We start from the raw sequence: 21,587 nt of genomic DNA, 5'->3' as shown, positions 1-21,587 counted from the left end.
GTGTGACATTGTATTTTTTCCTTGTCTTGTGGATAGCAGGCTGAGATTTTCTTCCATGAATTTTATATTTCAGACACATCACAGTGGAAGCAAAACATTCTTACTCTCTTTTTAATGGCCTTTCACTTAATATATTGTTACCACCAGTAACTGAAAATGAGGCAAGAAGGGCTTTTGGATCACAATCAGAAGTCTTTTGAATTCTCTTCATTATTTCGTTTTGTCTTAGAAATGTGGCAGGATAGAATCAGCAAACTTAGCTTTGGTTGTATATTCTTTCCAAACTGGTAATCATGTGTCAGTTTTTTCCTTTTGGCATGGTAGAGATAAAGTTGTTGAAAGTATTAAACAGAGTGAGTAAATTCTCAATTTACTTAGTTACTTAGAAATAATCTCTTTTATATATTTGGAAGTATAGGAACTCTTATTTGACCAGTTGCCAGGCTTGAGAATTTGTACTTCTCTAATTTCATTGATTGCAGTGAAGGGTTAGAGTAGGTAATACAGAGTAAAACCAACTGATGGATAATTTCATAACTAAGAAATGGAACCAACTTTATTCATAAATTTTCTTTTTAGGCTTTCTGCATTATTTGCCTTTTGTGGAAACATTCATTAATTTCACTTTTCTGAAATTTCCAGGTAACTTGGGTTTTTACTCCTGTAACAACTGAAATAACAAGTCTTGATACAGAGAATATAGATGACATTTTAAGTAAGTACTTTGATATCTTTTAAGTACACTTTCTTCTCTATAAATAGAGTTAGTTTATGTACAAAAATAAAATAAAATCTCAATTATCTGGGACAGTTGAGCTGACATTCTGATTAATTCCATGGTTCACTGAATTAACAAAGCACTTTTGGTTTTAATTTTTAGTAAAATTTCTTTTGGTGCATTGCAAGCAAATTTTAGTCCCATTTTATTTCCCTGCCTTGTCATAAATACCACTCCTAACAATCCTTAAAGTGTTTTGTTGAAGCCTACTTAGAGGCCAGCAGTTTTCACTGTGCAGTACTAAATGTTAATGACTTTAGGACACAGCTAAGTTTTTTTTTGTATCTTTAAACTGTTAACTAAATCACCTACTCTGATCTCTTTTGTTGTCATTGGTCCAATGAAATTCATTGTTTCACTGAATACTTTGTTTGCTGACTGTGTGCTTGTGGATACAGTTAACTTTAGATAAAACATTTTTTTGTTCCTAAAATTAGTAGGGAAGATGGTAACGTGGTTGATTGAAAATCACGATTTAGGAGATTGCAGAAAATCTGCAATGTGCATAGATGATTTTTTTTAAGCACTCCATTTCAACCTACGGGTTTGAGCAGAACAAACCCCAAAATTAAATAGAGGTGAAGGGGATTTATTTATCGAGCACCACACATTGTTTTATGTTCTTGAAACTGGTTTTAAGTGCTAAAAGTCCACCTCCCCATGATGGGATCTCTTTAGAGCAGAGGTTCTGTAGACTTTCCCATATATCCCCATCACTGGAGACTTATTACTATCTGTACTGCAGGCCTGGCCCCCAGTTTCTGACAGAAACTGCTAGGTTCCACCTAAGAATTTGCACTTCTGTATGTTCCTATGTAATGCTGGTGCTTCTTGGTTTGGTGACCACAGTTTATGAACCACTGTTTTAGAGTGAATAAGCAGAATCTAAAAAAGGAAGAAGAGAATTGAAACACATATTCTCACTCCTTTACTCTTCCAAACTCTAGAATATCTTTGTGTTTTGTTTTTGTGAGTACTTGAGGAGTTTTTGTTTGTCTGTATTAGGTTTAGGAGAAAGGAATGAATATATCTTTCATATGTCTTCATATTTGGATACACAAATGATACTAAGTTATTTTTGTAACAGAGAGTAACTGTTAAGTGGATAGGAACCAGAAAGAATACATTTTACCCAATACTGTCAGTAGTAGATTACGTGTTGCAACCAGGTGGGGCATCTGAGCTCAGTTATTTTTTACAGTATGTTCTGTGAAATGGGATTTCACTTGCAGAGCTAATTCTCAGTTATTGTAAATATGGAAGGTCAGAAATGGATTATTAAATTGTCCAAGACTCTGTGCATGGGTTTCTAAGCAAGAGATAACTTGTCATTATGTATTTTTAGTGGGTCCTTACAGTAGAAAAAGACCATGATGAAAACCACATCTTTAATTATGTCAAAATTATGTAGACACAAATAACTTAGGTTGTTTGGTTTTGTTTTTCAATTTCAGACAATGCTGATGTTGCTTTAGTAAATTTTTATGCTGACTGGTAAGTAATCTTATGTCTGCGGTTTAACTTGCTAATGGTGAAATTTTTCTTTGGTAGAAAGGGGTGAGTGGGGAACCTTTTTCTTTTGTACGACAGCATTCCATACACAAAATCAATTGAGGTTCATTTACAATGAAGGAGCTTAATTTGGTGAGCATTATGTTTTAAGAGAGGAATATACCTGATTCCATTATCCCACATCTTAAAATAAAAACAGGTAACAGAAAGGCTGAAATCTCTCTCTCTCTCTCTCTCTCTCTCTCTCTCCCCCTCCCTCCCTCCCCCCCTCCCTCCACCTCTACCCTTCTCTCTCTCTGTCACATACACGCACACCACAAACAAGAGAGCACATTGTAATTTCCTGATTGAGGACGCAGGGCAGTGTTTGCAGGTGAGGATGTGGGTGTGGTGAGTTTAGAAGGAAAATAATATTGATATTTTAAAGTGTATACCGTCTAGTACTAGTTCTAGGAAGCCTCCTTCCCTGTCTAAATCAGATTCTGTCTTCTGTGTTCCTATAGTACCTTATATACCACTTTTTTTTTCTTACTACATTGTTCTGTCTTTTATCTTTATGTGCTAGCAAACCAACTGTGACGGCAGAGATCGTGTCTTAGTGTTCCCAGCATCTAGAACAAGGGCATAATAGGTCGTAGATGTTTAACAATGTGGCATTGGGACAGGAGGGAGGGAGTTCAACTAGTGAGAAGTTGGAAAACTCACATAGTCCTTATTCCTAAACAATCTATGTCTTATTTGACCCCCATAGGTTTACCACCTACTAGTTAGCACTACCCTTTTTCAGGCCATAGTCCTGTACTTGACCTAGATTCCTGGGACAGTTTTCTAATTTACTATCTGTGCCTCTAGTTTTCTGTATCTCCATTCTCTTTTCTACAAAGTAAACCAGAGTGGTCATTCCTAAAATTCAAATTGGATCAGTTTTCCCTTCATCTTAAAACCCTAATTGGTTTTCTTTCTTTTAAGATCTTATTTTTTTATTTTTTTAAATTTTATTGTTCAATTATTGTTGCCCCATTTTTTGCCCATTGCTCTCCCCTGCCCTACACCCCTCTCCCACATTCAGTCCTCCCCAGCCACCTGTTGTCCTTGTCCATGGGTCCTTCATACATGTTGCTTGACTTGACCCTTCTTTCCCGCATTATCTCCCTCCCCACTCCCATCTGGTCACTGTCAGTTTGTTCTTTATTTCTTTGTCTCTGGTTCTATTTTGCTTGCTTGTTTTGTTGATTAGGTTCCACTTATAGGTGAGATCATACAGTATTGTCTTTCACTACCTGGCTTATTTCACTTAGCATAATACTCTCTAGTTCCATCCATGCTGTTGCAAAGGGTAGGAGCTCCTTATTTCTTTCTGCTGTATAGTATTCCATTGTGTAAATGTACCACAGTTTTCTGATGCACTGTTTACTGATGGGCACTTAGGCTGTTTCCAGCACTTGGCTATTGTAAATTGTGCTGCTATGAACATTGGGGTGCATAGGTTCTTTTGAATTGGTGTTTCAGGATTCTTAAGGTACAGTCCCAGTAGTGGAATTGCTGGGTCAAAAGGTAGTTCCATTTTTAGTTTTTTTGAGGAAATTCCATACTGTTTTCCACAGTGGCTGCACCAGTCTGCATTCCCACCAACAGTGTACTAGGGTTTCCTTTTCTTCACATCCTCCCCAGCACCTGTTTGTTGATGTGTTTATGAGGGCCATTCTGACCAGTGTGGAGTGGTATCTCATTGTGAAAACCCTAATTGGTTTTCTTGAGGCAGACTTTAGGTAACCTGGTCCCTTCTGACCTATACAGCTATATCTCTTGCCTTTCTCTGCTTTCACATTCTGTTCTAGTTATATTGAATGTTTCTCAGTTTTTGTAATATTCTATTGTCTTTCATCACCTTTAGTCATGGTATTTTCTCTGCCTGAATGGCTCAGTCTTATCTACTTATTTATGTAGTTAAGTTTTAATTATCTTTCAAGCCTTAGATTAGATGTTACTTTCTCCAAATCACCTTCCTCCTCTCAAGTCAGATTAGGAGCCTTTTTTGTATTTTCTCATAACACCCTATATTTACCTGACCATAACACTCCTGTGCTGTGGTTTAGTTGGTTTAGAGAAGTTACCACATCTGTCTTTTTTCAACTGTAATCCCCAAGCACTTTGCATAACACTTGGCAGATAAGTATATAATTAACATTTACTGAATGAATGATGTATAGGTGTATAATGAACAAATGTTGAATAAAGATATACAGGGAAAATGCTATTTATAAAGTACGCAATAAAGGTAGCATTTTCAGGGTAAATTTGGTGGAAGCTTAAGTAGTCCAGTCCTTTAAGAATAAAATTGAGATCCAAAAGAGTAAAGTATTTTCCCAAGGTTACCTGACTAGACGTCGGCAGAGTTAAAACTAGAACGCAGTTCTCTTGATTAAGGGATTTTATGTGTTTAAGAAAGAGAACTAGAATGTTCCACTGACCTTGTTAGAAAAACTGAAATGGAAATGTGGGCTAATTGCAGTTATTTGAGAAAACATATTACCACCAAAGTATCTTGAGTTGTTCGTGAATTAGTGCTCTTTTATTCAACTGAAAAAAGTGTAGGGACTTGGCTGTAGGACATAGACATACACTGTGTAGCCTCAAAGGCTCGACTCTGAGTTCCCTCTGGAAAATATGAGTGTGACACAGTTTAAGGAAGAATTCTGTAACAGAGCTGCCTAAAAATACTGATGTGCCTCAGCATGCAATAAACCATAGTAGGTGTTTAATAATTCTTTTGTGTGCCAGGATCTTTACATGCATTGTTTTTAATGCTCAGAACCACCGTGCAGGTAGGTACTATAATTTCCATTTTAGATTGACTTCATTGAGGCTTATTAGAAAGGTCATACAGCTAGTAAGTGGTGGAACTGGGGTTTAAACTCAGGTATGTCTGACTCCAAAACTTACTATTTTTCTTCACTCGGTCATACTAGTAAGTGTCCCCAAATTGTCCCTGCAAAAAGACTTGACCCACTTGGTTGATTTGTAAAGGGTTGATTCAAGCATCAGTTTGGATTCAGATGACTCTTAAGGTCCTTTTAATAGATTTATTGCTTTTGTTATGTTACTTTTACAAGTGTAACTTTACGTATGTATGGGAATATGTGTATGAAGGTTCAGTGATATTGCAATTGAACTTTTATTTCATCTTCCACTTCTGCCTTTTGATATTAAAACAGATTCTACTTTAAACAAGAACCTGTGCTTAAATACTTACTGGGCAGCAAACTGGACAATCCAGAAAGAGGGAGCCCTTAATGTGTGTCTTCACCCGAGGCAGGAGGGAGCCTGTCTGCTGATTCTTTACTAGGCCACGTCTCACTTCTTGCAGAAAGCATTAGTCAGTCCCTACCCATCGTCTTCCCTGCCCCTCTGGTACCCTATTTTTATCAAACTGTAAGAACCCACAAACCTGTGGCCCTAGCCTCTCTAGTTCCTCCATTCTGTCAATTTATTCATTTAACAGACATCTATTGAAATGCTTATTAGAATATGTAGTCAAATAAGACACGGTCCCTGATGTCCGCAGACCCCACCCACCTATCCCAGATGGGAGAGATTTAAGAATGCTAAAAGAGGAAAGAGCCACTTGAAAGCAAGAGATTGAAGATACAGATTGTGTCTACTTGATATATTCTAGGACATCTCCTTAGGAAGTCAGGTGAGTGGGCTAGAAGAGCTATGTACAAAAAGAAATAGGGAGGAAGAATAAAGTTTGCATCCTCTCACAGCTTTATATTTTTGTTGAATTATAGTTAATATATATGACATCACATATGGATTAACTCTTTAGTTCACACCCTTCATTTAAGTACATTTCTTGGTGGAAAATGGCTCTGAAAGCAATGCTAGCAATTATAGTTGTTTTTTTAATTAACAAATTCTCAATAACTTTTTCATATGAGAATTGACCATTCATACACAGCTGGTTGTGTGCTGGTTCTGATTCTTTTTTCTTTTTTGTCAGGTCCCATAGCATGTGTTTGGGAAGTGGCTGGCCTTAAGGGACAGTTAGAATTAGAAGTGTTGAGTTTCTGGAATATTGTGGGGTTTGCGTCCCCTCTTAAAAGTGAAAATAGAACAAACCAAAATGACAAGGGAAACATGGACAGGAAGTCTTGTTTAGGAACTTAAGATTTTTTTCTCTTGGACTTAGCATATTTAATATGTTTATAGCTACAAAAGCTCATTTTAACCAGGGGTAAATTTTGAGGGGAAGCAGTTGTTATATGCTATATATCCTTCCTATGCGACTTACTTATTTAGTATGCTGACTTGCCTATGAAATTTGATTAAACTAGTCAGGTAAATTGGTCTAATGTTTGCAATAAACCTACCATTTTAAAGATTTTGAACAGCAGTCTAAAAATACTCATTATTAGAGAAAGCTAATTTTTAAAAAAATAAATGCCCAAGTCTCAGAAGTTCCAAGTCCAAGTAGATACATCTTAGGGGGCTTATCGCAGGCATGTTCCCTGGCCTGTAGAGATCCTTAGCTGTGTGTTTCGTAATCTTGGCCATTTTCCCAAGGTGAAAAAAAAACCCAAATATTCTAATTATCTGTACAATGTTTGAATTCAAAATTGTCTTCATCTCTAATGAATGACATCAAGATTCATTACTAAATTAACTGTGATGGTCTCAAAAGCTATTTATTGTATATATGGATAAACGTCAATGGATAATAACTGATACAAGGTTTTATTCAGTCTGCTTTTCAGTTTTAATTGGTGTCCTTCTCTGTGCATAGGTGTCGTTTCAGCCAGATGTTGCATCCAATTTTTGAGGAAGCTTCCAATGTTATTAAGGAAGAATATCCAAATGCAAATCAAGTAGTGTTTGCCAGAGTTGATTGTGATCAGCACTGTAAGTACCTCAGCAGGAAGTTTGGAAGAAACTGTCCCATCCCCACCTCCCCTACACACACACACACACACACACGCACACTTTTCCAGAAATGCTGTGCTTCAAGTGGAGAACAAATCAAAAAAGTACTAGTGACCTTGCTCAAAATATTAATATTTAATCTTTTGTACTTGTAACACAACTTTCCATTTTGCTGTGTGAAGGGTTTTAAAAATTTTTTATTTCATTTTTTAAATTAAAATATAGTAGAGCAAGTATATAAGTAGCAAATCATAACTAGCAATGTTTTCTTCTAAAGCTAATACCAAAATCAAATAAAATTGGAATACAGTTTTAGGGGGGAAAATGATTTCTGTTAGGTTTAGAATTGTGCAAAAATATCATTTGTAGTCATGCCAAATAAAATAATCTCAGATTTTTATGTGTTTCTGTTATTTAAAAGGTTCTTTTAAGATCGGCTTAGACTATCTTTGAGGTATAAATAGCTGTAGTTACTGTTTATAATTATTGAGAGTATCAGGAAGCCTCGGTTAGACTCGCTTAAAATCCAGCCTCTTGGGTTTCACCTGTCCTAGTGGAGCATTCCCCATAAAATCTTGGTTTTCCATTCACATGACAGATTTCTCTAACCCAAGCTATTGTGAGCTTGCAGTAGTGTTTCCTCCTAAGTGCCACCCCATTACACTTGAACTTTCTTCTCTCATAGAACCAAACAAATTCCATTTTGTCATCCTGGTTCCTGTATTTTAGTTGTCTTACCAGTTTTAATGTCAGTTCTTCAGAGGCAGGCACTTTGTCTTTTCTGCTTTTAGTGTTTTTGTTCAATCTTTTTTAACTGAAGACTAAACTACTCATTAGTGTCTGAATCTCTAGAATCTGACAGTTTCTGAGAGATAGAGACTGCTCATTAAAAGCTTGTTGCATTGAATTATTGGTGATTGGACTGAATATAGAACTCTCCCACTCTGCATATTTCCTGTCCTATACCCTTGATAATGAGAATGTGTGTATGTGTGCACTAACTTCATTTTACTGATGAGAAAATGGAAATAAAGTGGCTTAACCAATGTGACACAGCTCAGTGTCTAATCAAGCCAGAGTTAGAATTTATATCTGACTGATTGCCTTCACAGACCTACAGTAAGTTCTTAGTTAACGTTACCTATGGGTTCAGCAACTTGAAGTGAAAGGACTAGAATGAAACCAACTTTACCTTAGTCTAGTTGATATAAATAAAAGTTCCTAAGGCATCTCATCAACATTATAGTACAACAGCTTTGGACAAAATGACGTTACTCAAGGATCTGCTATATTTGCTTTTTTTCTGTTCACTTCAACAAACATTTTGGGGATTTACTGGGGAAGTCCTATGCTAGGTAGAAATGGCCAACAGCAAAGCATTTCAAAATCTAACAAGCCATACTGCACATTTCTGTCTCCTGAGATTCATAACTAGAGAGGATGAAGGGAGCAATCAAAGGTTGTTATACATACATGGACTGCATTTTCTCTCTGCTTTCTGGATCTTTTCTCCCACCTTCCACTGGCAGAGAACATGTTTTTGATGTGGGCTCTCACTTCAGATCTTTCTGTTTTTTTTATATATTTAATTAAACATTATAGTACAGATAGCAGTGCAAACAACTCTGAATTTGCATCATAAAGTCTGAAATGCTTTCAAGCTTATAATTATTGGAAAGAAAAACTGACTTTTTGTACCCTAAATATCATTTATTCTATCTTTTAAAAAGATTAACTTACTTTTCACATGAATCTGACATCGTTGCTAGTAATCAAGTTCTCTTTTAATAGGAATAAATAGCCATAGTTCAGACCTTTTAATCCACCAAAGAGATCTCCAAAATTAGTTTTTTTACTAATGAAAGTTATATCTCAGATATTGTATATTTTCTCTAAATTTTTATTCCCTTCAGTGTAGTTCTTCATTTTCTGAAAGTGACATTATGAAATCCATATTGATAATTTACCCACATGTTCCACTCTCTCCTTAGAGATTGGAAGACAAACTGTACTTTGGATAACCCCTTACATGCCAGTTGGATTATAGAGATTTTGAACTGGGAGGACCTTAAGAATCCTGTGGTCTGGAGAGGAATGCCTGTTAGGCAGATTGTTCTTTGGTAGGATTTGTTTTTAATAAGAGGTTGTACAAGTTTAACTTACATAATTTAACATTCAACACATGTATGCATCCATAAAACCATCTCCACAATCGAGATAATCAACATATGTGTCATCCCCCCAGTTTTTCTTGTGGTCCTTTAAAGTGGTCCTTCTCTCCTCCATCAGCCCTCAGGGGATCTTGGAACCATTTTCTGTTACTATAGATTAGTTTGCACTTTCTAGGATTTTATGTAAGTGGAATCATACATTATGTGTTCTGTGTGTGTATGTTTGTTTGTTGACTCAGCATGGTTATTTTGAGATTGTTGGCATGTGTCATTGATTTTTATTCATTGAGTAACATTCCATTCTACGGTTATATACTACAGTTTGTTTAACTGTTTACCTGTTTACAGACATTTGGGTTGTTTTCCAGTTTCAGGCTATTACAAATAAAGCTGCTGTGAATATTCAGGTACAACTCTGTACATAAGCTTTCATTTATCCTGAGCATAAACCTAAGTCTGAAATACCTGGGTCATAGGGTAGGTGTATGTTTAACTTTAAAAAAGTGCCAAACCGTTTTTCAAAATATTTGTACTCTTTTACATTTCCACTAGCAGTGAGTATTCCAGTTGTGTCTGTGTTCTTGCAAAGGCTTGGTATGGTCAGTATGTTTAATTTAACATATCTGTTAGGTTATTAACAGCTATCATAATTTATACTATTTACTTACTGGGTTTTGAGAGCTCTTCATATATTAGGAATACAAATTCTTTTTCAAATGTGTAATTTGCCAATAATTCTTTTCATTCTAAGTGTTAATTGTGGTAAAATACACAGAACATAAAGTTTAACATCTTTATTATTTTAAAATGTACAATTCAGTAGCATTAAGTATCCACATTGTTGTACCACCAATCTCCAGAAGTTCATCCTGCAAAGTTGAAACGCTGTACTCATTAAACTTCCTGTTTCCTCCTTCCTCCTCCCTGGGCAACCACCATTCTACTTTCTGTTGATATAAAACTCGACTACTCTAAATTCTTCATGTAAGCCAAATTATACAGGATTTGTGTTTTAGCGGTGGGCTTATTTCATTTAACTAACATCTTCAAGGTTCATCCATGTTGTATATATGTCAGAATTTCCCTCCATTTTAAGGCTGCATAGTATTCCATTGTATCTGTGTATCACATTTTGTTTATCCATTCATCTGTGGATGCTTGGGTTACTTCCACCTCTTGGCTATTGTGCATAATGCTGCTACGAACATGAGTATATTCAAATATCTCTTTAAGACCTTGCTTTCAGTTCGTTTGTATATATACACAGAAGTAGAATTGTTGGAACATATAGTAATTTTATTTTTTAATTTTTGAAGTCCAATTTATCCTTTTTAAAAATGGATTATGATTATGGTGCTATATCTAAGAAATATTTATTTGCCTCATTCAAGATCACAAAGATTTCCTACCATGTTTTCCTTCCTAAGTTTTATAGTATAAAAGGGGTGTCAAACTCATTTTCACCAAGGGCCACATCAGCCTCACGGTTGCCTTCAAAGGGCCAAAATAATTCTAGGACTGTGTAAATGTAACTACTCCTTAACTGTTAAAGGAGTTGAAATTACATTCGGCCCTTTGAAGGCAACCATGAGGCTGATATAGCCCCTGGGGAAAATGAGTTTGCCACCCCTGATATAAAGTTTTACATTTCAATCTGTGATCTATTTGGAGTTAATTTTTATATGTGGCATTGTATATGGGTTGGAGTTTATTTTTTACATATAATTATCAAGCTGTTCTGACCTCATTTGTTGAAAAGACTGTCCTTTCTTCACTGACTTTGCACCTGTGTCACGATCAACTGACCATGTATGTGTGAATCTATTTCTGGTCTCTCTCTTCTGTACCAGTGACCTATTGTACTATATAAAGCAGAAAAATAGACCACATATTTAAAGTAAATGTAATAAGTGTTTGCATTTTGAGACATGGACAACAAATTAATTTTAAAAACCAAGTGGAAACATTCACACTAGATGAGAAAACTGCTAGGGCAGATTCAGCTAAAGAGTTTATTTTTTCTCAATTGAAATGATATTGCTAGTTAAGCAATTTTTATTGAAAGTTAGCAAAATATAACCAAAACATCAATAGTGGTTTTCCCCAGTGGTGGTGGTATTATGAATGCTTTTTTTTTTGTAATTGCCTTTGTTTTCTAAAATTTCTACATATACACAAAATTAAACCTTACCCTTGCCTCAGCTGTGGATCATAATCTCATTTTATCCGATCTTCAGCAGGCTGCTCATTTGGGGAGTTTGAGAGTAGAATTCATCACTCTCCCTAGTGGTGGGTGGTCGTGTTGCCTCAGGTGTACAAAGTCCAGTCAATCTGCCCCTGGTGGGACCAGGTTCTCTGCTGACCTCCAGTGGCTGTAGGCCGTATGGCAGAAGACGTCCATAAGTGATTTGCTGGTCAGTGCAGAACCCTACTAGCAGTTTTAGGAAAGTACTTTGTAATTGTCCTTGAATTAGGCAAGCACATGCTCCCAAATACCAGAGTTACTCTTACCTGTCTGCTTTCTAGGGCTAACGTTAACCTTTCACATTGAAAAAAATGAGAAGCGTTATGAGAGCTATGCATAAATGAGGCAATAAGAATAATAAAATAATTGTAGACAATAATATTGTATTAAAAACATCAAACTTACTAAGAGACCAGATCTTAATTATTCCCACCCCAAAAATGTCAGTTATGTGAAGTGATAGAGGTGCCAACTACTGCTGCAGGGACAAAGACATTGCAATACTGCAGTATGTCACTGTATCAAACCGACGTACTGCACCCCTTACACTCGCACAATGTTATATGTCAAATATATTTCAATAAAACATGTTACAAAAGAAGAACAATGAAATCCACAGTAAAGAATTTATGTGCATAAAACAGAACTTGGATGGGCAGGCTTAACCTGAGTCCTGAGTAAGCATCAAAGGCTTATTTTGCAATTTTTCTGTTTAGGGTGTTCTTTTGTTGTTGGGCTTTTGTTTGTTTGCTTCTTCTCATTGAGGGGAGGGCAGGGTTTGGGAATGAAAAAAGCTACATAGTCAGCAGTGGTTCTTATCCCAGAACCAGAAGAACAGTAATACCTGCCTGTTGAAATCATTTGCCTCTGTACTGTCTGCCATGGATGATCGTGGCAGGGTAGACTGTGCTGGGACAAGGTCATGAGACAGTTTCCCCACATGGAGTCCTGCTGGGCTGCAAGCAGGCAGGCAGGCAGAGCCCATTAAGGAAAAGTAAGTGACCACTGAAGCAAAAAATATGTGCTAATTTTCCATCAGTGAGCTATTAACCTTCTGTAATTTGTAATTCCTTTGACATACATTTTAACATTTGATCCACCCACTTAGTAAAAAAACTATTATACCCCTTCAGTCATTTTTTGTTTTATTGTCAAAATGTTATATTATAATTATCTTAAAATGACTTTTGACTGAAACATGTAAAAAGTCACCTTTATGTCAGGGATTATTGATCAATGTAATTTTAAGGTCTTTGCTTTTTTTAAAAGATTTTATTTATTTATTTATTTATTTATAGAGAAGGGGAAGGGAGGGAGAGAAACATCAATGTGTGGTTGCCTCTCATGCACACCCCACTGGGGACCTGGCCCACAACCCAGGCATGTACCCTGACTGGGAATTGAACCAGTGACCCTTTGGTTCATAGGCCAGCACTCTATCCACTGAGCCACACCAGCCAGGATAGGTCTTTGCTTTTTAATAATTAACAGCCGCCTCATTGTGCAGCACACCTGCTGCCTGATGTTTGAGGATTAAACCTCTGCTGCCCCGTAGTTTCTATTTATTATTTTATCTTTTCTTACCCATAAGTGAAAAAAGTTACATTGTTTCATTTTGTAGATAGACTTATTATTTCTGCCAGGACTGTCACAGTAGCTCCTTGCTTTCTCCCCTCGTACAGTTGTTCCCACCATCAGACCTAGGAGACTCAGGTGCTCTGCAGAGACGTATCGTGGTTATTCGTTGTGTTGTTTCTGTTTTAAAGCTACTGGAAGTGGAGGCAAGATGAGACCGTTTTCATGGTTTTTTTTGTGCCACCATTTTAGAATTCTGTCCTCATTTTTGCTCAGTTGAGAAAAACAAGGTCACCTGTTTTAGATCCCTTCAGTGCTCTCTCAGGTCACCTTTATTCTAAAAATTCAGTGTATCTTTTGTCCTTCTCCTACATGACATAAGGCATCTTAGTAATTTGTGATTCCTAAAAAATGAGATCAGCATACATTTTATTTATAAACACAAATTTTAATGATTTTTTAAAAAGAATCTTCACTGCCTCAGAATATACCCATAGGTCGTAATAAAGGGATTTTTTTACTGTATACTGCTGAGTTTTTATTTTATTAGCTTGTAAAAAATTGCACACTTGGGATTATAAATTATTCTTCTAGCAAAAAATATCTAATATTTTTAGCCTTGGAAAGTGATTTTCATTTAAATTTAATTTCCTTTTATTAAATGCTTTAAGAGACCCTCATAGTATAGCGTAACTTGAATGACTTTTCAGAATTGGAGTTTTGTGCATTCTAATTCCTTTCTGGAATATATAATTAATAATGTTTACTAACATTTACTTAGAGTTTGCATTTGTATTATCTCATTTAGTCCTTAAAACAATCCTATGTGGTAGAAATTATATTTTTACTTAAAGATGAGAAACTAAGGCACAGACAAATGATGCAAGTTAAAAGTTCACACAGCCAGTAAGTAGCAAATTTGCGGTTGGAACCAGGTTATCTATGTCCAGAGCTGGCTTGTTGTGATTAATTTTTTTCTCTACCACAGAGAAAGAATGATTGAACCAAAGTGTTCTCACTAAGTAATTGTGAGACTTTGGACTATTTGGCTAATGGGCTTACCTAGATCAAGTACAAGAGTGAAGTTAATTTTTTTTCCATTCTTTTAGCTGACATAGCCCAGCGATATAGGATAAGCAAATACCCTACCCTCAAATTATTTCGTAATGGGATGATGATGAAAAGAGAATACAGAGGTCAGCGATCGGTGAAAGCACTTGCAGACTACATCAGGCAACAAAAAAGTGACCCTATTCAAGAACTTCATGATTTAGCAGAAATCTCCACTCTTGATGTAAGTTGTTAACTTTTGCTGGATCAGATGAACATTTCCTATTTAACTAATGTAAAGAAATTCTTATGCAATCAAAGAATCTGTACATTTTCTCATAGTTCATTGCAATGGGTTTGACATATACTTACATAGCAAGTTAAATTTTTCTTCAATTATTTCTCAAGGGAAATGCTAATGTTTTCCTGAACCTTTGGATAAAGTGTATAGCATACAGTGAAGCTGCACTAATTTGAATTAATTGAGGTCAAAGGGTAGCCTGAATTATGAAGAAATAAATGTTAACATCAGGCCTACACAACCAAAGTTTCCATATTTTCTTTAGTGGAGACCACCCATGTGTCTGCTCTAATTACCCCTTCATCGGCTCTTTGATAAGTGTTTTTCTGTCCCCTAAAACAGCCCCCCTTGAAGGGATTAGACAAAGAACACATATGCATGATCCATGGACATGAACAGCGGTGTAGGGATTGCCTGTGGGAATGGGGGATGGGCTGGGGATAGGGGGCAAAGGGGGAAAAGTTGGGACAACTGTAATAGCATAAACAATACAAAATTAAAATAAAATAGCCCCCCTCCATAATAAACTTAGCAAACTCTTTTGTTTGTACACTAAATAGTGCTTTAAAGACACAAATACAACTGAGTTTGGGCTTCAGATTGTCACTGTCAGGTTTGAGATTTATTTTTACCCTGCTTACAAGCTAATAAGTTAACTGACTATAATTTTCATAGATGCTGTCAAAAGACATACGGCTTATGGGTCCATGACAAAGGACTTTATTGCTTACATACATTACAGCCAGCAATGTGAGCATGTTTGCATTTGTTTCTTTGACCCCCGGGACTTACATAGGTGACATAGAGGGCCCACTTGGGTGCCTGCATGTGCAGTGGGTTGTCCTACAAGAGAGCTCTGCGCTCCGGCAACCCCTGTGTCAGTGCTGGTAGTAAGCCCGCTCTCTGTCCTGGAGAGAGGCACAACCCTGAGAAACGGTCTGGGTGAAGAGTGGTCAGGGCTTTGTGTTATGTGGAAGCCTACGTGTGAAGCAGTGTGAGAGACCCGTGGAGGAGTCTCTGCCCACAGTCAGTCACGTGTTATGAATTGATGTACTATTTTAAAATATTTTAGAATTCGTCACCTTATTTAGGAAAGGACTGTCATTGATTAAATAGTTATCTATTTCTTGAAATTTTAAAATAATATACTAGAAAGGAATATTTATAATTACATTAGATTAGATTTAAGATTGTTTTCAATCCAATGTAATCTTTAATAGTTTTGGACTAGGTTTGCACTAGGATAAAAGCCAAATATGTATTTGTAGTCATACCTCATTTCGAGATAGTTGAACAAGATGGGTAAATGGTATAACATGTTTATAGGACTATATATGTTTGTAAAATAATCACATTATTTTACAGCGCAGCAAAAGAAATATCATTGGATATTTTGAGCAAAAGGATTCAGACCACTATAGAGTTTTTGAAAGAGTAGCAAGTATTTTGCACGACGATTGTGCCTTCTTTGCTGCTTTTGGGTAAGTATCTCAGTTGAGAGCGTGTTAGCGAAAGTGGGTCAGTTTGGCTGAGACATTAAAACTAAAAATTCATGGATGAGTCTGGCTTATAAGCAAATCAGTGTGTTTTGTGATTGGTCTGTGTGACCACACTGATGACCTTGATCATGAGTTAGTGGTAATATCTGGTTTTAATAATAGGTTTTTAGTGCGAAAACTGCCATTCCAAACTTACAAAATACTGAGCCATAAAGCAGCTATCTAACATTTCCCTTCTTTAAAAATCTGCCTCATATTAAATTTTATTTAATAATTTTTAAAAATATATGCTCTCATTGGTATTGCATAGTCTCATAAGTAGGAAAGATGATGGGCAAGTACATATTTCAGATATATAATTCATACGTTGTATAAAAGCTAGCCAGTTCTGCTTCATTCAGATATATTACTGTTATTATTTTTCTTGATAAGTATTAGTACTACTTCTCTCTTCCTATTAGGGCTGTTTCAAAACCAGAAAGATATAGTGGAGACAGCATAATCTATAAACCACCAGGGGTAAGTTGCTATTTTGTAGTATATATGATTTTAAATATAAATTAAATACATGAATTATTAATAGTCTGTCATCGTACTTTTTCATACACACAAAGAGTCTATATTTTTCCAATTCATAATTTTTATTTTAATGCCTGCAGTATTTTGACACCTTAAAGTTTTTAATTTTTCTGTAGTCACATGAATGAGACTTTTGCTTAGAAAGGTCACTTCCTATTCTGAATTCAGATCAGCATTTGCTTGTATTTTCTGCAAGTGTGTGTCTTCAGGAGTAGCTTCCATGGTGTGAACTACTAGGTTATCAGAATCCAGTAAGGTGTCTCACAGTGTTGTTAGGAGCATGAACTCAGGAATGAGACTGAGTTTTAATGTCAGATCTGCCACTTTCCCGGGTGTATAACTCTGGGGAAGTTTCTTAGCATCTCTTGCTTCAGTTTGTTCATTGGCAGAGATGGCCATGACAGTAACAGTCCTGCTTATCCAGTATTTCAAGGATTAAATGAGTCAACATATATAAGGTACTTACAGTACTGCTTGGATACAGTAGGTTTACTTAGTTAATGTCAGCTGTTATTTTTATCATCATTTTCAGTACTTCATAAATAGTGATTTTGAGTCTATGTGGAAATGGATACTGTAAACAATTAATATTAGAAGTAGCTATGCCTTAGATTTATATAGTATCTTATATTTTTCAAGGCTTTCTCATGGGAAATCTCCAAATTTTCTTCTAATTATCTTCAATTCTAGGGATAACTAACTTAATTCTTTGGATAATTCTTTTTCACAAAGCCTGCCTGTCATTGGTGAATATACTAATAAACAGTTAATTGACACAAATCCAAGGAAAAGCAGAAGGGTTAGGCATCACAGGTTGGATAATTAGTTCCCTGATCATCAGAATTATCAGTGTTTTACCATTTACAGTTCTCTTTCTCAGATGTTTCATGTTTTTTGCTTCTTTCACATCCCCTATAGATTTTCTGGGCTCATAGATGGCTTTAAGAATGCATTTTTGCTAGCACAAGTTAGGTTTGCTTACTATTTTTTCCTGTTTTTGTAACAGCATTCTGCTCCAGATATGGTATACTTGGGATCTATGACAAATTTTGATGGAACGTACAATTGGATTCAAGATAAATGTGTCCCTCTTGTCCGAGAAATAACATTTGAAAATGGAGAGGTATGGGCTATGTAAAGTGGGTCATTATTTTTAATTCAGATTTCTGAAAAAGCAAACTCTGTCCACTCATCTTACACTATTTTACTACATACTTATCTGTAGTAAAAAGGATACGATTGAACATAACTACATCATAGCTATTTCTCACCCGTGGTTCTCACCTGTGTTGTCCCAGGACCCCTCCGTTGTGTTTCCTGCAGTGTCAGGGGTTCATCACAGTCTTGAAAATGAATTTGAAAATGCCTCTTAGGTGATTCTGATAACAACCCTGGGTTGAAGATCCTTGTTCAGGGCATTTCCTTTAGAAGCAATGCTCTGCAGACTGTAGTTACAATTGATTATAGAGAGTGATAAACTTTTGCCATAAAAAAGTTTTTCTGATTCCTGTCTATCCTAAAAGAATGAAGTTTTATGAAAGCAATTATCAGTTATCATGTAACTGACCTCAGCGACTCCATGTGCCTGAAACAAAGCAAACGTGCAGCTCCCACAAAAACGAAGCACAAAGTCCTCAGTGCTCCAGGAGCAAGTACTGAGGGCTGTGTCTATGAGACATGTCTCTGTATTCTTTACTGTATTAAAAATATATCTTCTTATTTCACTCCATTTTTAAAACCCATGGTCTAAGAATGCATTTTTAAAAAACATTTTAAATGCAATTTTAAAAAACCTTTTATACGCAGATATACTTCAAAGAATTATAAGTATATAGCTCAGATTTTAAATGTACAGTTCAAGAAGTTACCACATAGTAAACACACCCACCGAGTCACCATCCAGTCAGGAGCTGGCAGTTCTGTAAAGGAGTCAGCACATACTTTAGGCTTTCCAGTTCGTGTAGTCTCTGTGGAACAACTCACCTTTGCAGTTGTGGCACAGAGGCAGCCTTAGACAACATGTCAGTAAGTGTGGCTGTGTTCTAGTGACTTTGTTGCTTGTGTTCTTTCTTAGTTTATTTATCAAATGGACATCTCTGCTACTTTTCTCAGTTCTCTAGGCTTCAGGTATGCTTGGCTAAATTACTTTTTTAAAAAATATTTTATTTATTTATTTTTAGAAAGCAGAAGGGAGAAAGAGAGGGAGAGAAACATCAATGTATGGTTGCTTCTCACATGCTCCTTAGCAGGCACCTGGCCTGCAACCCAGGCATGTGCCCTGACTGGGAATTGAACCAGTGACCCTTTGTTTTGCAGGCTGCCACTCAATCCACTGAGCTACACCAGCAGGTCTAAATTACTTACATTTTTATTGTATTAGCTCATTTAGTTCTCAGAGGCTCAGAAAGATTTAGTAACTTGTCACAATTATATACCTGCTTTGGCAGTTGTTGCAGCGATAGTTTTCAAAAACAGTTTAAAGGTATAGAATGGAAAATTTTAAACAATAAAACAGGAGTTCTAACTACCCCTAAATCACTTAAACCAGGGGTATCCAACCCATGGCCCAAGATGGCTATGAATGTGGCCCAATACAAAATTGTAAATTTACTTAAAACCTGAGATTTGTTTGTAATTATGTGTCACAATGTATTTAATGTGTGGCCCAAGACAACTCTTCTCCTTCCAGTGTGGCTCAGAGATGCCAAAAGGCTGGACGCCCCTGATTTTTAAACTATGAGGAAACCTCTGTATATGGTTATCTTGGTAATCCCTCTCCTGAATCTTTTTATTTACAGCTTGGTAGAGAATATGTTGATGTGTGCACAGGAAAACTTGGAAGCCCAAGAATAATAAACTATCAACTACTATGCTAATGTATGTAAATTGGTTCAGCAAATAGATTTTTCAAATTATTAATCCATACTTTTGTTTAGTCTAATAAAATAATGTTATATTTGTTTTTACTTTTAACTTCAGAGCTCTTAAGTTTTCTGAAATGTGACTGCTGAGTCTTCTTTCCCACTTAGTAATTTATTCGGCAACACGTGTGTCCTCATTTATTCCATCATAGGTTGAGCACACATTATTGCATATAAAACTCTGTGAGCAAAAGAGAAGTAAAATAAGATTCTCTGTCTTTAAAGGGTTACCAGTCCAGTAGTTCACATGTGCAGAGAATGCAATATAAAGCATGCTCCATGCCACATGGGGTACAGCGAGGACATGTCCTGGGAATTCAGAGGACAGAATTCCTTTCTTTGGCAGAAGCAGGGCAGAATCAGGGATGGTTTTCCAGAAGAGGCTTCAGTCCTGAAACAAAAAGGCTAAAAGAGAAATAGAAGTACTAATGGAAACAGGGAAGTAAGAGGAGGAGATTGCATTAACATTGAGTGTTGAAGGTTGGTTGGACTTTGAAATGGAGGTAGTCGGCAGGAAGCCGGAAACCTGGACTTGGATTCTCAGTGGGAACTGGGCACTGAGACGTACAGATCGGGGTCCCAGTGCTGTCAGGAGTGCTGACTAAGACTGCTGAACTAGTTGAAGTTGCCAGGCTGGAGCAGAGAAGCCCAGAGACGAACCGTGGGGCGTTTGTGAGCCCAAGAGATAAAAAGTGGGAAGAGAAAACTCTAAATCAGCTTGCAAAAGATCAAGGTGCCCTGACTGGTGTGGCTCAGTTGGTTGGGAGTCATCCTGCGAAGGGAAAGATCACCAGTTTGATTCCCAGTCAGGACACACGCCTGGCTGGCGGGCAGGTCCCTATTTGGGATGCGTATGAGAGGCCACTGATTTTCTCGCACACTGATGTTTCTCTCCCTCACTTTCTCCCTTCCTTCCCCTCCATCTAAACAATAAAATCTCTCCCAAAAGATCAATGTAATGCCAGGGGCTAGGGGAGGAAAGATGGGGGGTGACTGCTAATGAGTATGGGGTTCTTTTCGGATTGATGAAAATGATGTGGCCTTAGGGGGTGTTGATGTTTGCAGACCTTGTAAATATAATAAAGCCCGCCAAATTGTGCACATTGAAGTGGTGAATTTTGTGGTCTATGAATTATATATCAATTTTTGAAAGGTAAATGTGACAATAAGCCTCATAATTTATTTTGTACATGGATATAATAGGCTTAAGCATGGAGCTAGGAACTGGAAGAAAACTCTTGTATCAGATTGGTCCCGGTTTCAGTTTTTATAGGATACACGACATTTGAGCTTTCTGCAAAAGCAGTTTCTAAATTGCAGAGAGACACACAAAAGGATAGTTGATGGAAATAATTTTATTATTAGGCCCCTTCTGGACTTTTCCTTATGAGTCAGAACTTAGCATCTGTAAGAATAAATGATGAAAATCTGTTTCTTCATCATATTTCTCTTAAATTATTCTCCAATAACAATAATATAAAATTTTAAAGCAGTCTATAATTTTCAAGTCAGTTTTATGTATGTATATATACAAGGTATATAATCACACATATATTGTGATGGGTATTGTTAATGTTGAAAATTGTGTATTGGTTAAAAACTGGCTATGCTATGGGCGGTTTGTGACTTACTCTGAATCAAACACTCTTCAGCTTTGGGTAGATCTCATCTAAGTTTTTGCATACACCTTAAAATGAACATAAGTTTACAAATCAGATTTATTTGCTGCTGGTACACTCAGTTTTTCAGTGTTCCCTGTGAAGAGAGTTTACCCCACTGTAAAGTCTGTGGGGCAGACCATGTTTGCCACACCCTAAAGTCAATATCTTGATAAAGAGCCAACCTAGTTTCTCCTTTGGCCAACTCCTGTTTCAAATGTCACGGCTTCATCCAGTACTAGTTAACAGACCAGCCCAGTGGTTACTCTAAGGCAGATCAGTTCCTGCAGTAGAGCAGGACATGTGGCCCTCTGAGTGCCTGGGACTTCAGGTGGAGGGAGTGCGCACCTTCTTCCATTTATGTTTGCTTGTACC

At 36.7% G+C, this 21,587-nt stretch overlaps 1 protein-coding gene across 2 annotated transcripts in view; it reads left to right on the top strand.

The window, feature by feature from the left end:
• ERP44 (endoplasmic reticulum protein 44) overlaps nt 1-21,587 on the top strand; it is a 66,114-nt gene that overhangs the window by 27,443 nt on the left and 17,084 nt on the right. Inside the window, exons 2-8 of one of the 2 annotated variants that reach the window (XM_028512625.2) lie at nt 643-715; nt 2,233-2,272; nt 7,077-7,192; nt 14,314-14,498; nt 15,921-16,036; nt 16,516-16,573; nt 17,640-17,756. In XM_028512625.2, coding sequence (XP_028368426.1) covers nt 643-715; nt 2,233-2,272; nt 7,077-7,192; nt 14,314-14,498; nt 15,921-16,036; nt 16,516-16,573; nt 17,640-17,756 — 705 coding nt within the window. The remainder of the gene's footprint in view (nt 1-642; nt 716-2,232; nt 2,273-7,076; nt 7,193-14,313; nt 14,499-15,920; nt 16,037-16,515; nt 16,574-17,639; nt 17,757-21,587) is intronic. The other variant, XM_036021974.1, reaches the window with a different exon arrangement.

The sequence above is a fragment of the Phyllostomus discolor genome, chromosome 3, assembly GCF_004126475.2.
Source record: "Phyllostomus discolor isolate MPI-MPIP mPhyDis1 chromosome 3, mPhyDis1.pri.v3, whole genome shotgun sequence".
NCBI lineage: Eukaryota > Metazoa > Chordata > Mammalia > Chiroptera > Phyllostomidae > Phyllostomus > Phyllostomus discolor.
The sequence above is the reverse complement of the archived record's forward strand: the minus strand, read 5'-3'. Positions and strand labels throughout refer to the sequence as shown.